We start from the raw sequence: 9,666 nt of genomic DNA, 5'->3' as shown, positions 1-9,666 counted from the left end.
CCTACCTATGAAGGGTACACTAGCTAGAAAAAAGATTGTGAATGAGGGGTTTTGCCCTGTCTGTACCAAAGAGATGGAGACTGTTTTGCATGTTCTTTGGTCTTGTCCTGTTGCAACAGATGTTTGGGGTGAAGTAACTAGCCCTATGAGGGAGTGTCATACAGTATATGAAGATTTTTCTATCCTATGGAGGGATTTGTCCATAAGACTCGATGATGACCAGTTGGAATAGATTGCTGCAGTGCTATATCAGTTATGGAAAAGAAGGAATATGTGGGTTTTTGATAAAAAATTTCAAAGTCCATCTATGCTATACAAAACTGCTACAGATGATCTTGAAGTGTTCAAGCAAGTGGGTCAGATGCAGAAGCAGCAAATTAATGAGACAGAAGTTCAGCTGCAAGCACGGGTCAAGGTGTTATGGGAACTAGCTGTGGAAACTTTTTACAAGTTCAATTTTGATGCAACTTATATACAAAATGACAGAATTATGGGAATTGGTGGAGTGTTGAGAGACCATAGGGGTGATGCAAAGATGGTGTTATCTGCTCCTAAGGCACATGTTCCTTCTGCTTTTCATGCAGAATGTTATGCACTTATTCAGGCCATGCAATTGTGTCATGAGTTGAGGATCTCTAATATGATCTTTGAGGGTGATGCAAAGCAGGTGATTGATAGTATTAATAGTAATTGTGTAGATTGTTCGTGGAAGGGATAACTGATTGAAGATATTCAGTTCCTACTAGCAAGGCAGGCTAACTGGAGGGTAATGTTTGTAAAGAGAGGGAAATCAAGCAACTCATGCTGCTGCACAATATGCCAAGTTTTTAAATTCAGAAGTAGTCTAGATGGAAGAGGGACCATGGGAGATTATGTCTATTGTTTTGAGAGATAAAGATTGTATTGTTTCTTGATGATTAATGAATTTTCAGTTTCAAAATATATATATATATATATATAGCATCCCGGTGTTTAAAATCACTTATCAACAAGATATGATGCATCATAAATCATAATATATGCTTAGGCTTGAAAATAAATTTTTACAAAATAATTCCGCTCAACTACTCCACCAAGATGCTCAAATTTTACAAAATACTAGAAATGAAGTGTGTGTCAATCATGTGTCTATCAGTGCATATTGCATTAAGGCAAAGTATTGTTTCTCACATGCACACACGCTAATCACTTTTTTTTTGTTTAAAAATTAATGAAACAAAAACAGAAAAGAAATGACTCATTCAAAAGCGGGTTTTCTTATACTCAATATCCTTAAAGAAATATTGCCAAACAAATGGGATAACAGACAAGATAACTACTTTGTCACAGACAAGTCAAAGAAACAACTTAATTTGTGGGAGTCAGATAGCCTATGCAATCTGTTAGAGATGCCTCAAACTCTACCTTATACTCCTCCATAGAACTAGATTGTCTCAACCTAGTTAGATCCTCCATCGGGTTATCATAGGAGCTAGGTCTAAGTCTAACTAGGAAAGCCTTAACAAAAGACTCCCAATCTGTAATAACACCTGTGTTCTCTAGGTGTTGAAACCATACCATGGCCTTCCCCTCCATATGGAAGGAGGTCAACCTCATTTTGTGTTGGGGAAGAGTATTATAAAACAAAAAGAACTGATTAGCCTTATAAAGCCACCCTAAAGGCCCTTGAAAGGAAGAAAAATCAATTCACACTAACCTGGGTATTACCTCCCCATTCACTTCACCGTACCCTTCTTGCCTATGGTTCACCCTTGATGAAGACTCTTCATGATGAGGACTTTCATTTCTTTTTTGTAGCTCCACTATTAATGCTGCTTATTGTTGTACCATTGCATCAGATTGCCTCTTCAAGGCTTAGACCTCTATCTCTAATGTTTTTAACTGGGACTCAGTGGCCTTCTTCAACTCACTCAGTCCTTCCTGTAATTTGTTTTTGCGAGTCCCCTCAGCCATGGTGGTGGTGATGATGCCGAGGATTGACTGGCTCTAATGCCAATTTCTTACACGGCGGTGGGATTAAATGAATGAACAACTCACTTTGAGGGTGAGCATCTCCAGGAGATGAGAGAGAGAGAGAGAGAGAGAGAGAGAGAGAGAGAATTGGAAAAGAATAACCGTTGTATTGATTTTGCATAAGGGAAGAACTTCCCACTACACCTAACTATATGCTCCGACGTAACAAACTCGTAAAGAAAAAGAAAGTGTAGCTATGCTCAATACTTAAGGAAAATAATAGACATGTAAGTGACAACTATTTGCTAATGGGCTTATAAACCCAGAATCATGCACCTTGGGCCTAAGCCATACAATTACTAATTGGCAACCAATGAAAAATAAACAACAGACAGAATTAGTAAAAAGCCCAAGGGCCCTGTTGGCCTATAAACCCCCACGACCACTTCAGTTCCTCAACTACAACCATTTTAGTTCCTTAGCTTAGGGTTACTCCATCCAACTTCACCCTTCACTGCAGTCCCAAACCCTATGTCCCCTTTACTCTGGCGGAGCCCTGGTAACCCCCAATGATGGTGGAGCTCTAGAGTGTAACAAACTCCTGGAGAAATTGATGTTTTTGAGCTGAAATACCCTATATACTTGTTTTAGGTATTGTGACTGGTGCAACTTGTAAAAATTTTGAAGGTGCCACCACATTCGCCCTGTGTTTGAAATGATTTCTTCTACTTGTAAAACGAATGGCATTCCCATTGTTTCCATTTTTAGTAATGAACCGTTTCAGACATATTTGATTCTATTATGTCTTAATGACTTCATTTAGTAATGTTGTAGCTCCTTTTTTTGTCCCCCTTCTCCATCAGTGTATAGTGAATGATGTCTTAGAACTTAGAAGACAGAGAAGAGGTTTTGGTGCCCTTCCTTTTATTCGCATTTTGCTTGAAAAAATTATAATCATCATCTCCATACCATATACTATACATAATTTTTTTTCCTTATTAAATGTGTGATATATAGATGATAAGTAGAATAACTCAATTAGTTTAGAACGAATAAAACAAAAAATAAAAATAAAAAATAAAAATAAGTGTAGTATGTAGAATGATGAGTAACAAAACTTGATTGCTTGACTAGATGAATCTAAGACCTAATCTAAACCGATCTAACCTACTAGGCTACTACGAAGGCAAGGCACAGGATCTCGATGTTGAATTTTTGCTAGTCTATTTATTTACATATTTCCATTGTCCCTTTAACAGTGCATATTTCATAGCACATAGTTGCTTAAGATTCCCATATTTTTATTCTCCCAACTATCTTGTTGAAAAGATAATATACTCCAACTCGTCCTTTCCATTCATCAAGGAAATAGTACAACTTAATGGCTACAAAATGCAATATATGCATGCTGAGAAACTCATCCATGGTAAAACCAAATATGAAAATTCATTTACAATCTTAATTGTGCAACCACTAGTGGAATTATTTCCATAGTCACAAGATTTCATGTGTTCCACTCATGAACTACTCATTCAAGTCCAACCAGAAAGGGGGTAAAAAAAATCTACGAGATCAAAACTATTCTTCCTTTTTGTGAAATTTGACGTATGCACCGAATTTATTTATCTATACATAAATGTGCATGTAGGCATGCGTATGTTTCTGTGTGTGCAAATACAAATACTGCATTGTGGCGATGTGAACATTTTCTAAAAAGAGGTTTTAGACAAGGCAATCACCTCAATAAAAGGAATATCTTCTAGACATAAGTAGCTTTAACTTCTCACCATTGTCTAGTGCTAGTTATCCTCCAAAGTTTCATCTTTCAACTGTTTCAATTTATCAAGAACTTGCTTCATTGTCGGCCAGACATAAAGCGATTCTACTGTACAAGTTGACGCAATCCTTAAGAGTCCTAACAAATTCCCTTTTGGCCTTGCTTCCCATAATTCATGCAAGAAAATTTCTTAAGAACGGTCTTCCCTTATAAGAAACTTGGCCCAGGCCACAATATTGAACCCATTCCCATAATTGGAAAATGATGGATCAAGTAATTTTTTCCCTGACACAAGTTCTAACAACACAACACCAAAGCTATAAACATCTGCCTTGTCAGAAACTCTGCATGTGGTTGCATATTCCGGTGCTACATACCCAAAGGTGCCTGTACATTGGTTGTGGCATGGGTCTTAGATACTACTAGGAGCCTAGCCAACCCAAAATCTGACAGATAGGCATTGAGCTCCTCGTCAAGCAAGATGTTGCTAGGTTTGATATCACGATGAACTATATGAGGAACACAAGAGTAGCGAAGATAGGCAAGAGCCTGTGCTATGTGAATTGCTATCTTGTGGATAATCGGCCACTCTATATTTTGGCCTGATCTGTTATGTATGAAGGTTTCAAGGTTTCCACCCAAAAGATAATTGTAAATTAGGAACATTTCAGTCTCTCCCACATAATAGGCAATAAGAGTCACCAAATGCTTGTGTCGAATTCTTCCTAATGTTCTTATCTCTACATCGAATTGTTGAATGCCTTGAAATCTACCTACAAAGAGCCTCTTCACAGCTACAAGGAACCCGGGTACCAATTCTGCCTTGTAAGTTGACCCAAATCCACCTGTACCTATTAGATTTTGAATGCTGAAATTCCCGGTAGCTCTAACTACAATATCATAATTCAGTTCAGTAGGAGCATCCGCAAATGTTACTACTACTTTTCTTCTCAATCTAGCAGGTCTGCCAAGCTTTCTTCTTCCAAAAATAATTACAAAAGCTATCACTAGGAATATAAATAGTACAACAGAAGCGGAGGTTACTACAGCAATTATAAAATTCTTCAATTTTCTCTGTCTTTGTGATTCTTTAATTACAAACCTGGGTTCTTTGAGTTGTCAATCAAGAAAATAAAAATATAACCGTTGTGCATCCCTCTCTTCAAATAATTTTCTCATTTTGTTTCCTAAATAATTTTCGACATCCTTCCTAATACAACCAATATTGAAGTCACCACCTGATTCTTTACTCACATAATCTTCCTTGTCGGTACACCGAACTCGTTTAGAGTCATTATAAGTTTGTTTTGAACCTTAGTAACTCTTTTGTGTCCACGAATGAAACTAGTACTTTTCAGTACAAGTAGAACATGGTTCTACTCAGCCACAAACTTGTTGACTTCCACTTTTCACCATCTTTTTTTTTTTAAACCCATCAAAGCTTTACATCTAATCTTTATCTTGGCAAGTTCATGAATAATTCATTTTTTTTCTTTCCGACTTACCTGCCAAAATTCTTCTCTTATGCAAACATAGTTTACTGCACATAATTTTTTATCATCTTTCGACAACCGAGTATGATTCATCCGAATTGTAAAACTTTTTCATTTTGTATATACCTTGTAAAATGCTTGGGCATCTTCCTCATCATCAAATAACATATCAATGACTTGCTCTAGCGGACCACTAAACAGATTGACTCCTCCATCCACATTCACCCCATCTTCAACATTCATTCCATCTTCAACATCCATACCATCTTCAACTTGTTGACTATCATCTTTAACATTCACCCCATTCCAAAGTTCTTCACTATCAAACCAGGAAATTTGTTCCTTCCATAGAAAACTACAACATCAAAAAATCATTAGTTATACAAGAGACATTCTCTAGCAATGTGGGATTCAAACACTAACACAACTAACTATTCTAACACACACTAATGATAGATATTCTATTTCAAACTACTTTACATGCAAATCTGGCAATGATTTTTGCCAAGTTCCATGCCAACTGAAATTGCGCAAAGTAGTGAGAAAAATTCATGAGCATAGCAAATTAAGCAAAATATTCCTGGAACCTTTGCCGTCTTACGTATCCATTTCCTTCAAATTAAAAGGAATTTAAACCCTTCCTAAACTACTAAGGACTAATTGGCACTAAGGACTTCTCCTAGCAATGAAATCTGTTGTATATTTGTTCGCAATATCTCAGCTTATCAACTGACATCATCCACAGCAAGTTCAACCCTCTCCCCCCCCCCCCCCCCCCCCAAAAAAAAAAAAACATAAAAACAAAAAAAGCTTTAGAGGAAGTTAATATAAATGGAATAGATTCAATTACTTGGTTACACCCATCACTCCTAAAAGAAACTTTAAATTATTGAACTAGGAAAAAACAAGTTTTTTTGAAGACTGAATCAATGAAGACTAGGGATGTAACCGGCCCAATTTGGTCCTGTTTTGAACAAAATGTAAGACCGAACCGATATGTACCGATTTTACAATTTCAAAGATCAATTATGCACCCGTTATCCCCTAAACTGGTACATCCAGTTTTACCAGTTTTGGTCCGGTTCAGTCTGATTTTTCAGTTTTAATATATTAAATATATTAGTATTACTAATGTATTTATCAAAAGAAATATATTGAGAATTTATTAGGTAATAAAATGTATTTAATATATATATTTCATATTTATAACATATGATCAAATAAATATTCATGTTTAAGATTAAAATGTTATGTTATAATTTAGAATATATTATTTCATATATAATTATATATTATATATAAAATATATTTTATAATTATATATAATATATTTTATATAATATTAAAAATTAATCAAATATATATATAATATGTGAACTGGTCCCGTGTTGGAAAATGTAAAACCGATTTTAGATTGAACCAGTTGAAAATTGGATCGAATGAACTGGTCTCGGTCCAGTCCAAGCTGATTTTTCAGTTTTTCGGTTTATTTTTACATCCCCCTAATGAAGACCAACAAAAAAAAAAAAAAAGCTTACATTACTTCCTTTCCATATTTTGTCCAACCAATTTGCCATGAGAAATCACACGATTTTAGGGATGGGAAGATTTTCTGAAGATGAGAGTGTCGGCGTTGGAATGAGAGGTGGGCGTAGGAAAGAGACGGACTGAGGTGTGGGTGTCAAAATCACAATCCTGAGTATCGGCTTCAAGGAGAACAATTTTGAAATCAGAGGCACTTCTATCTTGTTCTAAGCATGAATGAAGGTTGTGATTCTCTGTGAGTGTATCTACTCTCTATTATGTATAATATCTGATGTGACAAGTTATTAGTGGAGGGCTGCTTTTATAGAAAAAGCAGTCGAATCAGCAAGAAGTGCTTCTATTTAATTAATTAGTATACTAATATATATTAGTATATTAATTACATTTTATGACCTAATACTAATAATATTAGTTATCCACTTTAAGTCTGTATATAAATAATTTTTATGAGACATTGGCACTTAATTAAAATTGAAAAACTGGTGTACTGGCTTAAGAGGGTAATGGGAGCGATATCGGTTCTTGAAAATGCAAAATCAATAATTACTGATTCGGTCTTAAAATTTATTCAAAACTAAACTAAATCGGATTGATTACACTCCTAAATGTGGGCCATATACGCTGCCACATAGGTAGTGTATGCCACAATTACCTATCAAATGGAGGTTGAATATTGGGGTGAAGTATAGGTGGATGGCCAAACTAGAGGAGAGGCATGTGGCGACTGCAGTGGGTGGGTGGACAACAACAAATATGATGTTTTCCATCTTAACAAAGAGTGGGAGAGGAACAGAAATGATGTAATAAAATGATCAAGAAAAGTACCCAAAAAGAGATTGATAAGTGATAACAAAGAATTTGGTTAAATGATGTTTAGAACCAACAGCTTGGAAGCAGCACTTGAAAGCCACGCGCTAGTGATTTGTATTAGTATTGGCTGGAAGTGGTGGAGCTAAGGTCGCAATTATGATGATAGGGGCATGTGGTGTTTTGAATCTTTGGTGGTAGAAAATTATAAATCTATTTGTAAAAAAGAACTACTATATATATAAAGAGATTATACAAAATAAATTTTTAAATTAATGTAATTTTATGACATTCATTAGATCCACTTTATAACAAAAGTAATTTTACAATCTGACATATCATATCAAATCATATCAATTTATAAGTTTAATTGTTTAATTTTTCTGTATTTAAAGTATTTCTCTCCGCAAAATGTTAAAAGGAAAATAGAGAGAGAGAGAGGCACTCGCTTTTATTAATTAAAACGGTGACCGTTGATGTCATATTGTTGTAAAAAAAAAAAAGAAAAAAAAAAGAAAAGAAGAAGTTACAGATTACTTTAATCAAAATGAGTGGAAACCAAGGGAAGCCGATCATTTCCTAGGGTACATAAGAGACACTCAGCCACGAATCGAGCTGAATGTTTGTCAGCTGCCAGTTTCTTTTTTAATTTTCTGCGTTAAGAATAGATAAACTGCCGGGGAAGCGGTAAAAGATTCTTACAACAACTAATATAGGCCTCTCATAGACTGGTTATCCAGTAAAAGCCTCAAAGGTGTAGACTGTAGATAAAAGGAAACCTTGATCCGCCAACGTTAACGGTCACGGACTACAATTTACAAATACGGATATAGATTAAAAGAAAAACACCGAATCTAATACAATGGATTTGGTTGCTTTCCTCCCTTCTATTTGGATTAAATAGTATCTAAGATACAAAAAGGAACGAAAAGATTAAATAGATATCTAAGATACAAAAAGGATTGAAGAAAGTAACAATACGTGATTATATCATTATATTTACGGTGTCAAATCCTGTTAACGAATCTTATTCGTATCATGTCAAAATATGTATACTATATCATATAGATAAATCTCAACCCGACTCGTTAAGTTTATCATGTCAAAATATCAAACCCTAACACGACCCATTAATATAACAAATCATATTATGTCAACCTGTCTATGCAAATAGATTAAATAGACCCAAAATTAACTGATTTAACCTGATTAAATTTAATATAATTTTATTTAAATGTTAAAATTATATTATTTATAAAAATTATAAAACTAAATACAAGTCTAAAATTACAATCCAAACAATAAAAATATTAAAATTAAAATTTTAAAAATGTTACTTTTAAGTATAAAAGTATAATTGTAATTTTAACTTTCTTAAGTAATAACTTATCAAAATGGGTTGACCTGTTATCAACACATTAAACAATTATATCTTAACAGGTTAACCGATATTGATCCAAATCTGTTAAGACTAAACTCAAATTTGCTATTATAATGTCGTATTCGCATTAGATTAATGCATTCTGTCATATATTACCACCACTAATTATATCTTTTATTCTATCTTTTACTAATTGGAACATAAAAAACAAAGGGCATCGCACTTCTTGTTATGGGAAATGCTCGATTCCATTTAATTTGAGACATGCCAGGGGGAGGGGGGCACTACCTATTAAACATTGACCACTTGAGAAAGCTCCCAAAGCAAGACCTACATTCATTCGAGGGTTATCTCTAAGGCTGCATTTGAATGGTGAAAATATTTTATTTCATTTTATCTCATTCTTATAATTTTTTTAAATTCTCATAAAATAGAATAAACAATTCAATTTTTTCAAATCTCAAAATAATAATAATAATATTATTAAAAAATAATATTTTAATAATATTTTATTTAACTTTTATCTAAAACCATCCCACCTCATTTCATTACTCAAACCGCAGCTCAAACTCTTTAATTCATCCAGATGAAACACCACCATACAATAAAGTAGATTTGTCAGATGACCAAAAAGTGAAAAGAAAGAAAATAAAATAAAAATATTCTTCACTCCTTTCTTTCTTTTTTTTCGTTTTTTTGAACTTTTCATT

General features: G+C 34.2%; 1 protein-coding gene and 1 pseudogene across 1 annotated transcript; one reads left to right on the top strand and one right to left on the bottom strand.

Moving 5' to 3' along the window:
• Positions 1-271: 271 nt before the first annotated feature.
• Positions 272-718, top strand: LOC122305733. The gene has a single exon (XM_043118292.1). The coding sequence runs from the start codon at positions 272-274 to the stop codon at positions 716-718; it is 447 nt and encodes a 148-aa protein (XP_042974226.1).
• A 3,034-nt stretch (positions 719-3,752) lies between these two features.
• LOC122305730 lies at positions 3,753-6,087 on the bottom strand (annotated as a pseudogene).
• Positions 6,088-9,666: the final 3,579 nt, after the last annotated feature.

The sequence above is a fragment of the Carya illinoinensis genome, chromosome 3, assembly GCF_018687715.1.
Source record: "Carya illinoinensis cultivar Pawnee chromosome 3, C.illinoinensisPawnee_v1, whole genome shotgun sequence".
NCBI classification, from domain to species: Eukaryota; Viridiplantae; Streptophyta; class Magnoliopsida; order Fagales; family Juglandaceae; genus Carya; species Carya illinoinensis.
The sequence above is the reverse complement of the archived record's forward strand: the minus strand, read 5'-3'. Positions and strand labels throughout refer to the sequence as shown.

What these genes read in the sequence shown, in the direction of transcription:
- LOC122305733 (XM_043118292.1), top strand. Translation starts at nt 272, where the DNA reads ATGTGGGTTTTTGATAAAAAATTTCAAAGTCCATCTATGCTATACAAA.